General features: G+C 42.5%; 2 protein-coding genes across 2 annotated transcripts; both read right to left on the reverse strand.

Annotated features, from left to right (window-relative positions):
* six1a (SIX homeobox 1a) lies at window positions 1-2,611 on the reverse strand. Its single transcript, XM_087780132.1, has 2 exons — window positions 1,868-2,611; window positions 1-505 (listed from the first exon to the last, which is right to left on the reverse strand). Exons 1-2 carry the CDS (start codon window positions 2,425-2,427, stop codon window positions 211-213), a joined length of 855 nt encoding a protein of 284 aa, XP_087636258.1. The 5' UTR covers window positions 2,428-2,611; the 3' UTR covers window positions 1-210.
* Window positions 2,612-12,309: 9,698 nt separating this feature from the next.
* six4a (SIX homeobox 4a) lies at window positions 12,310-18,775 on the reverse strand. The gene is made up of 3 exons (XM_087779713.1): window positions 17,672-18,775; window positions 13,537-14,144; window positions 12,310-13,277 (listed from the first exon to the last, which is right to left on the reverse strand). The coding sequence occupies exons 1-3, from the start codon at window positions 18,379-18,381 to the stop codon at window positions 12,688-12,690; spliced, it is 1,908 nt and encodes a 635-aa protein (XP_087635839.1). The 5' UTR covers window positions 18,382-18,775; the 3' UTR covers window positions 12,310-12,687.
* Between the last annotated feature and the right edge of the window lie 2,038 nt (window positions 18,776-20,813).

Here is a 20,813-nt window from a genome sequence, read left to right on the forward strand (position 1 = left end):
CACCTGTGACGTCACTTTATTGTAACTAAAATCTAGATCGTTCCTCCATCTTAACAAAATGTCATAAATTAAAAGTCCAGTTCGAGTCTCACGAAGTTCGTGTTTTAAGCGCATCGATTGTTGAAAAACCCAAATTGTCTACGTCATAACACCAGCTACTACGTCATACTCAAGAGTCTGTGGACACGTGCTCGGCGGTCGGGGTGACGTTTAAGAGCCCAAATCCACGAGGCTGGAGGTTAGAGGTCCCAACAAGGAGTCCTGAAGCTGGTGCGGGTGTCCGTGCATGCCGTGGACCGGCTGCGGGCCGCCCAGGCCCGGCATGGCGTAGGCGGCGGCCCCCGGGTGGCCCATGCCGCCCTGGAGCATCATTGCTGAGTTCTGGTCCGGACTGTTGGGCGGCGAAAACTCGTCCTCCGAACTGGACATGAGAGACTTTCCTCCGTCCAGCGGGGACAGCTGGTTCTGTTTGTTTCCGCCCGAGTTGCTGTTTTCGCTGTTCTCCCTGAGCGTGGGAGGAAATCAGAGTTAGAACGTCAATTATAGCAAAAACATTGAAAACATTGTTGACGTTTTATTTTAAAAATAATGTACTTTCATTTTAAATTAATTGCTTTATTTTAAATACAAATTCCATTCATCAAATTATGAGTTATCTTGTTTAATTTATGTATATGTTGTGTGCGAAATGAAATAAATAATACGACTTATTTAATCACAATTAAATACACAGTTTAACGTCGTTTTCATTGCCTCAATGATCAGATAAACGTGTGTTGAATTATAGCCATAATATACCTGAAGTCTGAATTTATTAATTCAAATTGGCAAAAAACGTTATCATTTGTCCAACAAAAAAATGACATTTCTTGATATTTATTTTAGTTAAAACATATAAATTTATACTTCGGTTAACGGGTTTTTATTAAAATGTGAATCATTTATAATTCATGTTTAATTAAGTTCGTATTTTAACTCATTTATTTTTTCCCAAAACGACCAAAATGGTTTCATAAGAAAAATGTCTAATAAAAAATAAAATAAAGATAATGTCGACTCATCTTGAGGTGTATTTAAAAATCAGTGTGCTGTATTTTTGACGTGTAGATGCGTTTAAAAATAACAAAGCTTTTATGTTGTGTGACTGTCAACAACTTTCATCTGACACTTGATGTTCAAACAAGAATGATCTAGTGTTGAACGGAAAGTAAATTTCTTGTTTAGAATTAGAAAAACATTATTTTTACAAAATATATTTTTATGACGTGTATTCTCCTAAAATATTTCCTTGTCTCTGATGACGTCACCCCCTATTTAATTGGCATTATGTAACTCACTTAACGGGAGATTAATTTATTCTAAAACGCTGTGTTTTAATGATGAAAACAATTATGTTAACTTTAAACACATAAAACACGTTCTATTATTAACGCGATTAAATTCGAAACGTTGAAAACAACATCGGCATGAAAACAAATATGACCTCGACTTCACCTCTTTTTTCTATTTATTTCTCTTTCTAATTTACACCCAAAATTCTATTTTTGAACATTGTTTTTTCTTCAATGCACGCGCTCTCTTGATGTGTATTTGTTATAAAACACGCGTGCCACGCTTACAGTCGATGAGTTGAAATATATATTTTTTAGAATCAGAAACTTTGACATACAAAAACATAGGGAATTTTTGTGGTTACGTTTATGAAAATCGCAGTGAAAATAAACGTGTTATTTGAGCAAATAAATCTGTCTGTGTTTTAGTGTTTTTGAAGATATATTCAAGGTAGATTTTGTGTTTTTTGAAGAAACTATTTGACGGTGTTTTTTCGGTGTCGACGCAAACTCGGGCGTGAAAGTGGGTTCGGTACCTTTCTTTGGCCTCCGCGGCTCGGTCCCGCTGCCGTCTGTTCTTGAACCAGTTGCTGACCTGCGTGGTGGTCAGTCCGGTGGCCTCGGCCAGCTCGCGCTTCTCCCGCGGGGACGGGTACGGGTTGTGGGTGTACCACTCCCTCAGCACGCCCCGGGACTTCTCCTTGAAGCAGTAGCTGGTCTCCTCGCCGTCCCAGATGGTCCTGGGCAGCGGGAATTTCCTCCGGACCCGGTACTTGCCCACCGCCCCGAGAGGCCGCCCCCGCAGCTTCTCCGCCTCCACGTAGTGCGCCTTCAGCCACAGCTGCTGCAGCTTGGGGTGGTTGTGCGGCGAGAACTGGTGGCTCTCCAGGATCTTGTAGAGCTCTCTGAAGTTCCCCCGGTGGAAGGCCACCACCGCCTTCGCCTTCAGGACGCTCTCGTTCTTGTGGAGGTGGTCGCAGGCGGGCAGCGACCACAGGAATCGGCCCAGTCGCTCCAGGTTGCCTCCCTGCTGGAGGACCTCGCACACGCACGCCACTTGCTCCTGCGTGAAGCCGAAGGACGGGAGAATGGACATGGTTCCGACCCGGACCTCCTCCCCGCACGATCCAAAAGAATCAAGAAAGTCTCGCGGCTATAGGACTGGATCCACCACCCGGTTCGTGGGCTCCGCTCGTCGGACAGTTCGGTACCGCAGCAGCTTGAAGGAGCCCGTTCGCCTCCGTGATTGGTTCTGATCCTCCTGCGCCAGGACTCCGGAGCTGGTCTGAGTCTGCGGCTCCGCTTCCTCCCAGAGGAGCGTCAGGAGCTGAAACCGGAGCCTCGCCCTCCTCCTCCTCCCCCCTCCTCCCCCCTCCTCCCCCTTTCACCCCCTCTGAACACTAATCAATTATTACAGACGCTTGAAAGTGGCCCGTTAATACCGAGCTCAGCCTCCAGAACCAGCAGAACCTCCTCCATCACATTTGAGTCCCGCAGACTCGAACCTCCGTCCGAACCTTCTGTTCTTCACTCGTTCATCAGAGTTTCCATGAAGATCTTTCCTTCTGAACTTACAGTAATCAACTGTTTATTTGTAGTTTATTTTTTTTATATATATATATACTTTATGACTATAACATATATTAAGATATTTTTTTTTAACTTTTCGTTTATTTGGCAACACTCACAGTAATTCGAATCTCTTTTTTTTATTTATTTAAATATTTATCCATTTCAAGGTTTTAACATGATCTTATTTTGTTGTTGCTCTTTTTCCCCCACAATTTGATTCATGATATTTATGTTAAAGTTTTTACCTCCATTCTTCAGTTATTTTAATGTAGTATTTAGCTTCAGAAAACATTTTGTCATTGGCTTAGCAAACCTTTTTAACAGCCTTTATTATTATATTATTATTATTATGATTACATTTCCGTTTTTTTTATGATGTTTGGTCTACTTACAAAACTGATTTAAAATTGTGTATGTTTTGTTATTATTTGGACTATTAACTAAATTTAACTTTAATTTAACTTAATTAAAATATTTTTCTCTTACACTTTTTATAACAGTTTGTTCTTCCTCTACATGTATAGTTGAAGATGCACCTCTGCTGAAGAACCCGACTCTCTTCCCTCCTTTATTAACAAGAGTTCAGTTACAGCGTAAACACGTGCAGTTCTTCACCATCTATGCTAACGGTTAGCATCCATCTATGCTAACCGTTAGCATCCATCTATGCTAACCGTTAGCATCATCATTGTATAACAATCGTGATCAGCTGTGTATGTTTTACGGGGACCGTTCATGTCCTGCAGGGACCACAAGAGGTTCTTTCTTTGCCAGTTTTCCGTCGTTGACCTAAGTTGACCTTAAACTAAAACACTTTTAAGTTGCTCACAGAAGTTTACAAACATCAAGTCACCAGAGCTCAGAAGTTCTCTTAAAAAAGGTCTTAGGATCGATAACTTCATTGACTTTGTTTTGTTAAATGATTGTGGAACCGACACTTTTTTTTTTATTACAATTGAGGTCATAGTTCACGAGTGAAACACTTCACACAGTCAACACACTCCAGATAATCTTTTTAAGAGAACCTGAATCAACATGACGTGTTGACTAAACTGCTTTAGAGTTTTAAAGGTTCTTATGAGCCCTCTAAAGCAGTCTAGTCAACACTTCTTGTTGGACTTTGGAGGTTCTTTTGTTTGTCTACATCAAGTTCTTAAATCTGACATCTATTGTTTAGGTAACTAGAGTTCCAATAAGATTACTTTTACACTTTAAGGTTCTTAACCGAACCCTTGAGTTTGAAGTTCATTTCTTGTCCAGGAAGATTTTTGACGAGAAGATCCTGGATTTGTGTTATTTTCCAAATCAGTTTTAGGGGAACTTTTTGTACAGAGGTAATCTTCATGGAACATTTTCTTGGTTTTACACTTCAGTCTGAAAGCTTTTGCCGATGACGCCGGATTTACGAGGGATTCTAAGACATTTTAAAGCGAACATTTGAATTTCAAAGCTGCTGGATAATCTGATGTGTTCCAGTCCTCAACATCGATAGAGCTTAAGAAGGTTCTTGAGAAGCGTCATGATGGTGTGTGCAAGAGAGCAAAAGGCCAAAAAAACGTTGAACTCTGTTTTCCTTGTTGACGTCGGCCATCTTGATCACAAACAGATTGTCCACTTTACGAGGTGAGATAATGAACTAACGACGTTCTCACGTTGTGTACCATTACACACCTCTTTATAGCACATGGCTCGCTCGCACACGTGTGAACCCAAGCTTCTGTAGGGACACTTTCTCCTAGAACCCTCTTGTTGGTTCTTGTCTTGTGACGTCAGCAGAGCCGGGTCGTGAAGGTCTTGGGATCTGAACCTCGGTGGCTCCACTGTTTTTTTTCTCTCTCTCTCTGCAGGTGAAACTGGAAACGGATCCATTAGCAAATGAGTTCTGAGCGACACTGGCGCAGTTGTCGGTTCCAGCCTGGATCACGTTTCTTTATCTGCAGCGGTGCCCGAAACCCGAGAGCCGATCCAATATGCTCCCGAAAATGACACCGGAGCTAAAAAACCAGTCAGAAATACATTTTATATGCGTGTTTATTTTACCGCAGTTACGTGACCTCCAGCCAACAACAACCTCAGTTTATTTAAATGAATGATACAAATAGAAAATATATAAATACAAAGCGTGAGAATATATGTTGATCCTTTAACAAACAGAAATGTGAAACAAATAATTCATCATTATTATTATTATTAATTTTATTATAATAAATAATATTGATTATTGTTTATGAAAAATTGCTGTATTTGCTGTGGCTAATTTGGAAAAAAACAACAATTTCAATTCAATTTCAATAAAGTTCTACCTTAACCTTAACCTATCATTATTTGGATTTGGAATTTATATTATTTAATAGTTTCGCAAAAATGTTGTCAAAATCGTTTATGCATCAGAACTAAAAATCCAAAACACATTATCTGCTCTGACAGCATTATCATAGGAGTTAAACAAAAATAAGTTAAACAAAAATAACTAAAGAAAATTTGAAATGACAACAAATGTGATGGAAATATCAACAACATCAACAGAACAACAGTAAATACCACACGACTGTGAATTGAAATTAACCACAATGTTAAAACAAACAAAAATAATGATAATAAATTACTTTTGAAGTTGAACATTCAAAACAACAATAATAACATATATTTTAAATAAAAAAGAATGAAAAAATATATAATAATGAAGAAATTAAATTGTGTTGGTTTCGGTCCATTCACCTGTTTGTCACCTGCGCCACTTTACGTTACTTGCAAAGTGTGAACGTAAATCGTATCAGAACCGGAAGCGAACCTTTTTTTTTTTTTCTAAGTCATGGCGTGGTTCGGCTGCTGCGGTTCCGTCCGTGCGAAGGCGCGCGGGTCCGGTTCGGTGACGACGTCTCAGGTTTCTACCATCGAAGCTGCGCCGCCTGCGGCCCAGATTAGTTCAAGATGTCCCCCCTCGAACCTCCCTCCCTCGCCCGTCCAGACCCGAACCCTCCACACCCTCCCGAGGTAACACTAGACCCGTGTAGGATATCACTCTGAGTGTGTGTGTGCGGCAGTGTGTGTAGGTGTGTGTGTGCGTGGTGTTCCAACTTTTGGTGTCTGCTTGTGTCATTTACATTTGTGTGTGTCTTGTGAGTGCATTAAGTGTGTGCTTTCTTGTGTGTTTGCGCACTTTATATCAATTTTTAATGTGTGTGTGTCAGTCAGTGTGTTCATTTTTATAGTCCTCATATTTCATAGTCTGCTTGTGTCACACATTTTTGGTGCATGTGTGTATGTGCTTAAGTGTAGATGTTTTTGTAGAAATGCATGTGTGTGTATGTTCTTTTTTGTGTGTGTAAAATAATGTTAATTCATCACAAACTATCAGAATAGTTGCGTGTCTGCTGCTGTGTGTTAGTGTGTGCGTATGGGCTTTTATGAACCTGCCGTTTGTGTGTGATTGAATACGTGTGTATTTTATCGTGCCTGTGCTGATGTGTTCTGATTGTGTGTGTGTGTGTTTTGGAGTGGGTGAGTTAAGTGTGTACGCCGGTGCTTGTTAGAGTGTGAGCTCGATGACTGATGTTTCCTGTCAAGACGCAGGAAGTGACCTCAGCGGTCATGTGACCACCGCACATTATTCATCAATACCGTCGTCTTGATTAAATCTCACTCAGACTGCCTGCAGGAGGCGCCGTCACGTCCCCCCCCCCCCCAACCCCCCCCGAATCCAGAGAAGTGATTTCTCAGCTGGCCTGGATCAGGGCCACGAGTGAGTCAAAGACCTGGGCTCCCAGGCACACCACAGTCCTGCGTCCTGGACTCAAGAGAAGAGCCTGGTCCTGGTCTAGGAACTCGGTTACTGTAGCAAGCAGGATGAGGATCAGCACCGTCATGTTTGGCTCTGAGGGCAGCAGGGGGCGACAGTGAGTCCCTTCACTTCAGATGTAGTTTTTCTTCTGATTCCGCACTCTGGCTGAGGGAACATCTACTTCACCCACAGCTCAGCAACATGCTCGAGAACTTGTAGGAAACTGAGGCCGATTCGGGAATTGAACCCTCAACCGGTGACGTTAAGTGGAGCCACAATTATCAGCCGTCAGCCCTGATCCGGGTCAGAACCTCGAGTCTCACCTCACAGGACTATTACGGGTCCTCAGAGGACCCTGGACACGCCGCCCGCGTCAGACGTTCCTTTGAGCAAGCATCACCCCGGAGACGAGCACAGCTGGGACTATTATGGGATGTTGTTGTCGCGCCCGCAGAGAGGGGGCGCCACCGCTGCAGAGAGACACACGACAGGTGCGTGTTTGTGTCGCCCGTGTACCTTTTGTTCCGGAGGTTCCTGTGGGTCACGTAACCAGAGGGACAGAACCAGCCGGTCCGGCAGTGGAGGGTCCGGTGACCTCTCACCTCTCATTAGTGGAGCAGCAGTGTCCCCGACTAGCTGGTTCGAGTTACACGTGGCTGCAGTCTGCTGCTGCGTGAGCTTTGAAACCGTCGCGGAGGTTAAAGGTCAGTGTTTTATTAAGGAATTCTGGAGACACACAAGTGTGTGTTACACAAACGACACTCTGAAATGTTGAAGATCTGCTGCCGTGGTGGACTTGATCATGATGCTGGATAACGTCCCATTGACCCCTTTGGTGAGTCTCTAGACCACCTTTGAGCTACTGACCACTGCGGTTATTAAATATGTGGTTGGTGGTCATAATGTTTTGAAACGTTCTGTTGGAATATTACACTTTCAATGTCGACTCATTGATGATCCACTCAACTCAAAGATACTCACTCCTCGACACACGCATACATCACAAATACACACACTCACTATTGTAAACACACAAACTAATTCACACATACGCCAATACACACACAAAGTGATACTCACACACCAGAACTTAAACGCGCACAAATACGCATATGCGTTAAACAATATTACACACACTACAGTACACAAACACTAATATAATACATGCACCAATACACACATGCACACACACACATCAATATGCACACACTATTCCACACACAATACTCACAAAGACAAACACAAATACAGACACACCGTTACACACATACACTAATATACACACTATTACACACACACCAGAACTCACACTAACAAACACACACATAATAGGACACACACACACCAATACAAACACACACACACTATTACACACACTGCAATGCACACACACACAGATTAATTCACACTCATCCACACATACTATTACACACACATCAATACTTACACAAACACACACCAATACACACACAGTAATACTCACCCACATACACACTATTACAAACATACACTAAAATACACAAACAGTATTACACACAAACCATTACTATCATGCACACACTATTACATACTCTACAATTCACACGCAAACACTATACACACAGCAATACACAGGTGCACCAATACATACACACACTATTTCAAAAATTCACATATAAAAGCCAGACACACTAATATACACCAAGCACACCGATACACACAAGCATGACACTGTTACATACACACACCAATTCAGACCCACACACTATTATACACATAAACACCACATACACTAATAGACAAAAGGCAAAACAACACACACACACACACACACACACACACACACACACACACACACACACACACACACAGCTCCACCTCTGCACCTCCCCGTGAGAGCGGCTGCTGCTGCTGCGAATGACTTTTTGTTCTGGACTGTTCTTGTGGCTCTTCAATATTTCAGAGGCGACACTCGAAACCTCACAATCAGCTAATCCACGGCCGCCAGGTCACCTGTGCAGGTAACTTTATCCCCCCCCACCCCCCACTCCTCTGTGAGCGCACAAACAGACTCTGTTTTGTAGATCTGAGCGTGTGTACAGGTCCAGTATAGATGTGTTTGTGCATATTGTCGGTGTGTGTGTATCCTTGGTTTAGTGTGCGTTTGTGTATTTTGTATGTTTACGCGTTCAGTGTGTTGTCGGCTGATTGTCGCACTTTAAAACAGATTTTTTTTGTTTTCCTTTTTGCTCCAGAGGTGTGTGTGAGATTCTGTCTGCCCCCTCCACCCCTTCCCCCCCTTTCACTCAGAGACCCCCCAACACTCGCAGAGCCCCCCACCATGGAGGAGGTCCTCTCTGGAAATCTCATTGCTGTTTATTTGACTTCCCGGTCTGAGATGAGAGGGACACTAATGAAGTCCAGCTTGTCTGCATGTGCAAACCATCACGCAGGTTTGTAGATTATGACCCCCCTTACGCCCCCTCCACCTCACCCGAGAGTCTGAGGACTTTTTCAAACTTTGATTTATGGAGGTGCTGACGTCACCTGGCCATAACATTATGACCAGCTCTCCTAAGGCCTGTTGTTCCCACAGTTGTCAACAAAGCTGCGGCTCCATTTCTTCCCATTTTCATGCGTTTCTCAGTGTTTCGCTTCCTATGTTTTTTAATTACGGTTTAGATTTTTGGATCAACCCAATCATAGAATGTACCTTTTAAATTGATTTATCAACTTTATTGTATATAATTTCCACTTTATTTTGACTAATTTGACAATAATTTTTGAGACAACTAATGACATAATAATTCCAACTCTCTTTTTCTAGTTGTTTAACTCCATTTATTGCTAATTCAATTATTATTTATTTCATATTTTATTGCCTTGCTTCATGATACATTATATTTATTTTTGTTAAAGCAAAAAATATTTTTTTCTCTAAAAAACAAAGAATTGTAACTTTTAAATTAGATTCAATAATTTAATTGTAAGATGTTTTGTTAAAATTATTTATATATATATATATATATATATATATATATATAATGTTATACATTAATGCCCCATGAAAAGTTACTTGATTTATTTTCACATTTAAATTTGTATATTTTATACAATGAATAAAATAAATTGCAACTATTTTAATAATTTCATGTTTTTATTATTTGAATTTGATAAATTTAAAGAGTCTTAATAATCAATTTTTTACAATAATCGTTTTCCCACTGTAATTTAATGTTTTATAAAAAATGTTATCTACAATAAATAATGTGTATAATTATAAAAAACAATTCTTTAATTATAATAAAGCTATTTTTCTATTCATTTAATGACTTTTTTGAGCCAAAATGCATTAACAAGATCAATGAAACAGCTGTTGTTGTTTTATAAATATAAACTTTTATTGCAGTACAGAGGTTTAGAAAAATACATTCACATAATTTCAGATAACAAAGATGAATTCAAACTAAGATTTTAAAAAACGACCGTTCAGTTGCTCTTCGTAAAATGGTTGCTAATGTTTCTGCTGCTACTACGACAACCCGACGCCCCGCGTGTAAAATCTGCCGCGACGGACGCAGGATCTGTCGTAAAAAAAAAAAGACTTGACAAACGATCGCCACATTCTAGTCGTTCCGCAATCTGACAAATGTGCCAGTAAAATCTAACTCGCAAGGCACTGAAGCTTCCCGACGCCCTGCAGACACACAACTGTCCGGCACACAGCAGGTGGGCGTCCAGAGGTCAAACTTCGGACTAAAGTTTGATCTTTTGTCTCGCGGTCGCAGCGTGAAAGTCGTACAGTCGCTACTTTAGTGCAAAACAGAGTGTAGCGTCGTCTTGATGGAGGCTTCGTCCACACAACGCTCGAGTGTGATTCTTCAACATGTCGCTTCTCTACGAAAATAACCAACGGGTGTTCTCCGCTTCGGAGAATCTCGTGACACAATATCGGGAACGTACCGTAACTCAAGTCGAACCCGATCGCAGCGGCATCAAAGAACTTTGAGATGAAACTTCAAAACAGATCTTGTCATACGTAAAAGCGGCAAGGCAGCGGTATCGGAGGTATTTCAAGCTAAAGAAGTTCACCGGCTGTGCAGTATGAGTGACATCCCACTTAGATTTCATTGGAGTTCCACACGCCACATATTCGAAAACTGATATTCGATTCTAAACACGGGCGACGACTTGAAGAAAAACTTTTCCTCACAACCTTTTTTTTTTCTTCCAACTGAAGATGGACCTTTAAAATGAAGACAGTTGTGCTTCTACGAGTATTTCTTGAGGGAAAAACCAGGCACCAAAGGATGTTGAATTTTGGAAGACCAGGATCTGGCCAGAGGACTAGTTTTTTGTGGACCACTGGACAGAACGGAAAGCACTAACCCCCTAAAGGAGAAGTAAAATAGATATGCTAGCTAACGCAAAGGCTAATTTACCAATTTCTGCGAAGATGGGACCACGTTTGAGGTTAAATGAAGGGATCGAGTGAACAAGATTGGGGGGACTACTTAGACCGGACAAAAGTCTGGATCATGAGCGTGCAGTTCCTTGAAAAGTCATCTGAGGATAAATGTTCAGTCCTTTGTAAGATGACGTTCTTCGGGAATATTTGGATGACCTCCCAAACACGGCAATGTCTGACTGCGAGGTGAAGGCGACACTTGAGCTCCTCATTGGCTGAAAAAGCGGGAGCTAGAGTTACTGTCGGGGTCAGGTTTAGGTCAAACGGCAACGGCGTCTCCGCCGGTTGACATCGAACAATCTTTTAAAAAGGAGGATAAAACGCAACAAAACAATGTCAATAAGACCAAAAGTTAACGCTCTAGAAGTGCCGATCTGTCTATGTTGTCTAAAGACGCGTTCTGGCCCGACATGGACACTGACCAAGTACATTTCTGAAGTCTTTGGAGCAAATCCCAGCGGTAGGTTTGGGCAAGGATCTGCTTTTCTGCAGGTGCCAGCTCTACTATGTTACCTTCTAGTTAGGGTCTGTTGCCAGGCGACCTGTTTTTTTAAACGTGATCCTCAACAGGGTTTAACACTACGTCCTGTCCTTGGACTGTGGTGTGAGAGCTAACGAAACCGGGCTTTGGCCCCACATTCTAGGTATACGGAGCTGAAAAAGTCGGACATAAATGATCCAGTGAGTAAATAAAGTTTTGAGGTTTTCAGTTGCATCAGTGAATCTGACCAAACTGCCCCCTGCTGGTCAGAGAGAGTACCGAGAAAATGTGGTGATTGCCAGACTTGGGGTTTGTAGCCCCCCTGATGTCGGAAGTCAGCGCAACTGCATGTCATGGTTACAGTTTTGGGGGTAACATCCCAGTAAATCCCAATCAAGGTTGTCGATCCAGGTGCATGCTCGCAGATTTAGTTGTTTATCTGGCATGACTAGTGGTTCTTCGGCCATGATGTTCATGCGATGTCACAGTATTATGAAAGCAGTCATGTAGACTCAGCCCCGGTTTCAATTTCACTTTGGTTTGACGGGCCTGAGCACGGTCTAAGGTGCTTCCTGAAAGTCCTTTTTAGAAAAAAAAAAAAAAAAAAAAAAAAAATCAGCAGCAAAGAATTCGAGATGACTTGTCTGTGTGTTCAGTCCTTCAAAACCCTCCCCTAGACCCCCCCCCCCCACCCCCCACTGACCACCCGTCACTCCCCCTCCCACCAACAAGTGACCTTTTCAGTCTGACCCAGATGACGCTTTTAGTTTTGGAAGAACATTCTGCTTGTCACGTGACCTGGGACATGCCAGCACCTGCTCCTGCAAATCAACCCCACTCAACAGGAAGTAGCAGGTGTCGACTATAAACTTTAACCGCCGACCCGACGGAACCATCCGAAACAGTTTTTTTTTTTTTATTTGGGGTCAGATGTTGCTGTGCGCATTGGCCTGACCAAGTGGGACTTGAGTGCACATAGCAGTTGTCAAATAATTTAACATTTAAAAGAAAGTGGTAAAAAAACACACACGCACACACACACACACACACAAAATAGTAATGGCCGCTAGTGAAGCTAAAGGTCGGCCATGTCCTCGTCCATCTCTACTGTCTGTAGTTTGGCCAGTTCCTTTCCGTCCACCGCCTCCATTTCCCCGCACATCGCCCGCACCATCTCGCTCACGCCCACCGACCCCGACCCGTGCACTTTGCTGTCCGACAAACCCAGATAGTCACTGCTCATGATCAGGTGCGCCCCGCCCCTCACTTCGTGGCCCCGCAGGTACTCGGCCGGCTGGAGGTGGTGCCCGTTTTGGTCCGTTTGCGCCAAGAGTGGGGTGCTGACCGTGAGGGTGGTGTAAACCTCTGGCTCGGGGCTGGATGTGTTGGCGACCTCCCCGGACGACACCGAGCCTTGGCCGGTGAGGGCGTCGTTGGACGGCGGCGCGGCGTACGTGAGGTGACCGTTCGGGTCCAAGTGGAGGCCATGGTGGTGGTAGGAGGAGTAGATGCCGCCCTCGGGGGGCTCCTTCTTGATGGAGGTCTGCCCGATGTTGTTGTAGAGGACCGAGTTGTGGTGCAGCGACGTCATGGTTAGCTTGTCCTGCTGCTGGAACGAGTCTTCGCCTGCCGAAGTCACCACGACGTTGTTGAGATGGAGAGGACCTGAAGGATGATTAAGATTTAGCATACGGCTCACCAGAGGTGATGCTAGCTTCCCGCAACCATACACAAACCCCAACGACGATAATAAGGGTTCCTATTAAAGTGCTTCGATAACAGACCACCATAGGAGCTACTTTACTTGGATGAACTTTCGCAGTTGTTGTGCATTAGCTCCTCTAGCTAGGGTATCATTACGACTCCAGCCTACAGTCAACAATCCTTCTAGTGTGTCGCAGCTTCTGGTATTTTGTGGACTCACCTTGCGGTGACGATGACGAGATCTGCAGCGGTGGAAGACCCACGTCGCTGTTCAGCAACGGGTCGCCATCAGAGACTCCGCTAGGGACCTGGACGAGACTGTAGCCGCCCAGCTGGAGCCCCGCCGACGAGGAGCTGAACGCCAACACGGAAGAGCCGCCGTTATGGACCCCCTCGAGCTTCACCTCACCTCCGTTCACACAGTAGGGGGCGTACTGCATCCCTGAGTCCTCTGTCGAGACCAGTCCTTTGTCCTGCATGTCTAGTCCAGAGCCCCCTAGAAGGACTCCCCCGGACGAGCGCAGGGAGTTGAAGCCGAGCGGCTGCAGGCCGAGGTTCAGCCCGTTGAAGAGGTAAGACGAGGCACCGTTGTGGTAGCTCGAGGCGTTGTTGCCGACCAAACTCCCGTTGTACAGTCCGACGCCACCGGAACCAGGAGGCATCTTGATGTCCCCCAGCTGCTGGATGACCACGCCGGAGTCCAGCGAGGACGTCTGCAGCGGGAGGTGAGTGATGACGCCGTCCGAGGAGGTGGAGAGCGGCCGTGGAGACGAGTCCTCCTGACCTTTACTGGACTCGTCCTCCGTGCTGTGGTTCCCATCTGACTCGCTGAGAAGACAAACATCCATTATTGATCTCCTTATTTACTCATGCCAGGTCACCGTGAGGATTAGAAGAATAAGTGAATTCTTGATCAAGAAATTGAGGTGAAATTGAAAATGTATTAATACCCTTTATATTTTTATTTTAGTTTGACCGAATAAAGCTTATAGTAATACAATAAATACTTCACAAATCATTAATCCTTTAAAATAAAATACATTACCAATATCTTAAGACAGTGAAATGTAATATTAAAAAAATCTATAATAAACAAGAAAAAACAATTATATTTATAACAATAAAAGTACAAAGAAATTAAATATATATAATATATGTTTATAAATACATAAAAATTATTTAGAATTTTTTTTTTTAAATAAAAGAGTTTTCTATTAATCAATCCTAAGAATATAGAGTTAAATGTAATTACAAAGTAATACTATCAACTCCATTTAATCATCTTATCTTAAGAGAAACTTAAGATTTAGATCTTGGGTCAAAGTGAGGCAATAACTGTGAGCAGCTCCTTGTGAGGACTCCTAACTGCCACAACAACAACTCACCATTTGGCGCAATAAATTTTCGACTGTGACAAAATACCAGGACGAGACAAATGGCCAGAGCCTGTACTGACCCCCCCGCCCCCTCACAGGACCCCCTCAGACACACACACACACACACACACACACACACACACACACACACACACACACACACACCCTTCCTCCTTCACAGGCCATGTTTGCCTGAGAGACATTTGAATTCAATTACTAGTTTTGTTGGTAAATTGACTTTTGTTTTAGGACAAACGGCCCCCCTGTGTCGCCCCCTCCTCGCACACACTGATCAGACAGATAACGCAGCTAATGGAATGATGTGCTTGTGTATTTTAGGAACCATTGGAAAGCTCTTTTTTTTAATGTGAGAGATAAAGGGGAAGGAGAGGTGGCAGGGGAGAGCGTTTCACAGGGGGGTGGGGGGGAGAGCCGGGGTGAGGTGGGCGGGGTCACCTCCACCAGGTGCGTCTCTGCTTTGTTCAGAAACATAAAAGAAGAAAACGTCAGTGTGTTTGTGAGTGGATTACTGCGACCTGATCCCCGAAAAAAAAGAAGATCCTTTTAACTTGGAGAGAAAGCACACACAGACAAACACACAGACACACACACATAGACACACAGGTGCTTGGACGCAGTTTATGAAACAATCACAAAAGGTGACTTTCAAGTGTGTGTGTGTGTGTGTGTGTGTGTGTGTGTGTGTGTGTGTGTGTTGCCTCAGGCCTCATCTCTGAAAGGAGTCACGTGACTCACTTTTTGTTTCATCAACATTATTTTTATTTGTTTTGTTTTTTTAGTGCTGACGTGACAACACTTGGGGGGAAAAAAGATGTGGTTCTGTACGAATCAAATTATGTCTGTTGTTGTTTAACTTCTCAGATGTTCGGTTGGTAAGATTTATTTTTTGTTTGATTAAGCCGTCTACTCCTTATCATTCAAGGTCGTCGTGTCTGTCATGTGTGTTTCCAGGTCATTGTATGTGTATGTTTTTTGTTTCTTTCTTCAAATATTTAAGTATTATAGTGTATCTGTTGTATCTCCGCTCTGTGTTTCTGTGATACTCTTTATGTGACATTTATTTGTCTCTTTGTGTCTTCATTTGTGTGTTTGTTGGGTTGAGTACGTTGGTTGTGTTTTTGTGTTTCTAACCATGTCTATCTGTCGTTTCTGCGAGTGACTGTGTGTATTTGTGGTTCCAAAACAAACTGATGTCATTGACAACAGATTCAGATTTCACAACACTGCAGCCTTCATGCTGCTGTTCCGCAGTGGTCAGTGGCCCACTTGCTAAAATGAGCAACTGGACATCCTCTTTCCTTCCCTTGAACGACCTTAAATAGGTACTGACCACTGCTGACCTAAAGAGAGAGCTGTAGGTATGCATCGGCACAACAGTAGGAAGTGTGGTCATAATGTTATGGCTTGAAACGCTCATTGTTATTGGCAAAATAATGTAAGAAATGTAAAGTTGTAATTGCTATAAGATAAGAAAGTAAATTAAAACATCAAGAAAGATATAAGACAGTAAATAAAAATGTAAATATCAATAATAGTTTTATATGATAAAAATACTCTTTAATTATATCAGGTAAAAAATGAAGCATATAAATGCACTAAAAGATAATTATGTTTAAACAAATAATATTGAAAAACAAGCAATATATAGGGGGAAAAAATGATAAATAAATAAATAAAATAAATGCATAAATAAGAGATGAAAAAGGTCAGTAATAAAAAAACCCAACGTTTTTTAAATACTTAAAACAATAATAAAAAAGATAGATGAATGTAGCTTTATTGTTCCCCTGGGAAATTGTATTAGTGTATATAATATATATATATATAAGAAAATAAGAAGCAACAACATATTAGGTCTCTATATAAATGTTAACTTATCAGTTTACAAAATCCCTGTTACCATTTATTAAAGTTTAGACTCACAACTTTACACGTGGACCCTCTAGAGAAAGAAAGAAGAGCTCAGTCATCTAAGACTCGGAGTAGAGCAGCTGCTGTTTATGTTTGTGTTCTACTCACTTCCTGCCAGAATAAATAATGGGAAATGTAGTCCTGATGTCACTCATGTCAGAGATGGTGTTGTCGAGTCCTTTATACCATTTCATCGCTAATAAACGAGTGTTTAATCTTAATTTAAGTCGAAGTGAAATTGTTGCTACACAACCTGTTCTTTTTTTTTGTACGCACATCATCGAACCTTTTTTGTCATAACGTTGAAGACTTGACAACACATTGACTACACGAACGGATGAATAATAAATGACCGTTTGAACTGACATATGGTGCTAACAAACAAGCTACTGTCTCCGGGGCCTCAGGCTCTCCAGCCCTGGGCCTTCAGACGTCCAGGACTGGCCTTAAGTGAGAACATCAGTCCTTCGGTTGGATTTCATTCAGGTTTTTAGTTAAATGATGAGCCTTTTTCAAAATGTCTTAATGATCGTCTTCTTAGAAAAAAAGGGTCATTATTGTGTAAGTAGAAGTTATAAATCAGATATATATTTATATTTCATGTCTTTGATTATACATATAAATTAAAAAGAAGGGTACAGATTAAATAATGAAAACATGTTGGTGATAAGAGCATATAAGAAGGTTTCTGTGGACACTAATAAAATCATATCACATCATACATTAAGACTGAAATGACGTCATTCTTTTTTTTTACTGATCAACAATCAGGTATGACGTATGTTTCCCCATAATAAGATGACGGCCAAACCTTTAATATTTCATGGATTCAAATGGATAAACTTGTTGGAATGATGGTGAAGGCAGACACGTGTTGATATTTAGAAACGGGTGTGTTGTTGTAAATGTTTCGTGTGATCTATTTATAAATAAAAGTGCAGCTGCTTAGCGAGTGTATTAATAGTGTAATAACTCCTGTAATAGCGAGTTTCTGCGCGTAAACCTGGACTCTTTGTTTGAAAGAACCTCTCAGGGGGGGGGTCTCACCTTTTCGACTGCGCCTCGGACGGGTTCCGGTCCCGCTGCCTCCGGTTCTTGAACCAGTTGCTGACCTGCGTCAAGGAGAGTCCGGTGATCTTGGCCAGGTTCCGCTTCTCGGCGGGAGACGGGTACCGGTTCTGGTTGTACAGATCCTTCAGCGCGTTCCGGGACCGCTCCTTGAAGCAGTACACCGTCTCCTCGCCGTCCCAGATAGTCCTCGGGAGCGGGTACTTTCTCCGGATCCGGTACTTGTCCACGGCGCCCAGGGGTCTCCCCCGCGCCTTCTCGGCCTCGGTGTACCGGGCCTTGTACCACAGGTCCTGGAGGAAGGTGTGATTGGTGGGGTTGAAGCTGTGGTTCTCCAGGACGCTGTAGAGCTCCTGGTACCGTGCCTGGTGGAACGCCACCAGCGCCTGCGCCTTCAGGATGCTCTCGTTGCCGCGCAGCAGGTCGCTCTGGGGCAGCGACCAGAGGAACCGGGCCAGCCGATCCACGTTCCCCCCTTGCTGCAGAGCCTCGCACACGCACGCCACTTGCTCGGGGGAGAAGGCCAGCGAGGACGCGGCGCTCACCAGCAGCTCCGCGCGCACCGCGTCCGTGCGCTCCATGGACAAGTCCGCCGCCTCCAGCGCCAGCAGCCGGATGCCCTTCTCCTCCTCCTTCACATTTTCTACCTTGACGTCTGTTGTCGCTTCTCCGGCGGAGGAAGAAGACATTTTTTTTTTGTTGGTTGAAGCGGTCGAGTCACTCCTCCCAGCTCGATCAGGTTACCTCCGAGCCATGCGAGCGCGATCGGATGTCTGACAGCAGCTGAAAGTGGATCCCTCTCTCTCTCTCTCTCTCTCTCTCTCTCTCTCTCGACCTCCCCCTCTCTCTCTCTCCTTCTTCTTCTTCCTCCCAACGTGACTTTTACTCCGGGCAGACTGGAGCTGGAAGGAGACTCGTCGGGGTCTATCTGCGGGGGAGACACGCCATTGGCCGCCGTGGCCCCCGCAGGGAGGAGCGAGCGGGGCCAGGAGTGTTTGTTCTCCAGCTGTCACTCCTGGAGCTCCCGCGCTCACCTGCGCAAGGTGATCGTGGGAACCTTCCCTCGCCACCTTTCCTACCCGACTTCCTTCCTTCGTGATTTTTCAAGCGAACTTGATAACTAACTGGATAACGAACTTGATAGCTGAGTAGATCACTTACTAGATAACCAAGTGGGTAACTAACTAGATAACTAACAATCATTACATAAAACACACCCTTGGGAACATGTCCTTGGGAAATAAGTCACTATTAATAAAATAAAATAAAAAGCTTTACAAGCGGACCCACTAGAGAAATACAGAAGAGCTTAGTCATCGGAGACTCGGATTAGAGCAGCTGCTGTGTGGCAACAGTCATAGTCATAACCACTTCCCGCCAGAATAGAAAAAATTGGAAATTTAGTTGTGATGTCACTTGTGTCGGAGATGGTGTGGTTGTGTATTTTATATGTTTCTATCGCCAATTAAAAAGAGTGTTTAATCTTACTTTAAGTCAAAGTGAGATTGTTGTCTTTGGTGACATAACAACAAACATGTCGGTGTTTTCTTCTTTATTTCATCAACCTTTTTTTGGTTACAGGAAAGACTAGACGACACATTGACTACATGAACGGATGAATAATAGATGAACGTTTGAACTCACTGGATAACTAACTAACGTGTGAAGACTTATTTCTTGTCTTATATACAGTATGTGTAGAAGTGTGTGTGTTTGTCCAGCTCGATGATAACTAGTTGAAGAAAACTAGTTTTTTTTTGTTATACACAATCTTGGACATTACAGAAGTTGTGTAAGTGTTTGCATGAGCTTGTTATTATCTGTGTGTGTGTGTGTGTGTGTATGTGTGTGTATATATGTGTTTTAGGCTACGTGTTCATGTTTCTCTGAATATGTTGGTGTGTGTACAACTAAAATGTGTGTATATATGTCTTGTTTTCTGTTTAGACTAGTTGTTTTTGTTGCATCATTGGTGTTTGTTCAACTCCACGTGTGTGTTTCTACAAGTGTAGATGACCAAAGGGAGAACTAACAATGTCATTCAAGGTCAGTCTTGGTCTAACCTTGAAATTGAGTGTGTTTGGTATGAATATTTATATATGTCTTTTGTGTGTGTGTTTTATGTATTGAGCCTTTTTTGCGGCAACAAACCAATGGGTTTGTGGTATCCCTTGTGTTGTCTCTGGGTCAAGGTGAACGACGTTTCTGACTTCCAGAAATACATACGCAGTGGTGAAGGTCGTTCACCCGCAAATAACACAAGGGATACCACAAACATTTGTATTTATTTTCAGCCGCACAAGGGTTAGATATATGATTTTCTTCAATGTGTGTGTCTAGATATCGAAATGTTTTTTTGTAGGATTATTCTTGTTAGTTATTTTAAAATGTGATGGAGTGTGTTCAGTGTATGTACTTGCTTTGTGTCTTTATGAGGCTAAAGTGTGTTTTTCTTCAGTTGAGTTTGTACATTTTGACACAAATTATTTGATATATTTATGTATTCAATGTTAATTTGGGTTTACATGTTGGTGTGGAGTGTAAATTGGTTTGGATGTGTGTCTCTATGTAAGTTTTTATGTGTTGTATTTAAATGTAGATGTCTGTGTGTATTTGTTTTGTTGTCTTTATGCAGTTATATATTGTAAAATTGCCTTTTATGTGTGTTTTTGTTTATCTAATTGTGTGTTCCTGTTCATTCTACTGTGCTTGTGTGGATATAAGTGTGTGTTTTGTTTTTTTGTGTGTGTTATTACATGTGTGTTGGGCTGAATAGCTCAGTGGGTAGAGAACCTGTTTTTTTTTAGTGAGAGTTTATCACTTCTTTGTTTATGTTTGTTTTTGACCAAACTGGTAGTGTGAGTTTGTATATGTGTTTATATGTGTGTGCATAGTAAAATGTAAGATATTGATACAGATTTTAAAAAATCTCCTGGTTTAAAAACTGAAATGCAGCGAACAATGAAATAATGTTTTTTAATAAGGCACTAATGCTTGTGTCGCACAACAAGAAGACATTAATAAAGTATTATCTTCTGTTGAGTCTCTTTAATCTGCCATGATTCCTTTTTAATGAACAAAGTTTCAAACTCTTTTTATGAATTCAGGCTTTAGGACCTTC

This window comes from Callionymus lyra, chromosome 18, assembly GCF_982586985.1.
Source record: "Callionymus lyra chromosome 18, fCalLyr1.hap1.1, whole genome shotgun sequence".
In the NCBI taxonomy this organism is placed as follows: domain Eukaryota; kingdom Metazoa; phylum Chordata; class Actinopteri; order Syngnathiformes; family Callionymidae; genus Callionymus; species Callionymus lyra.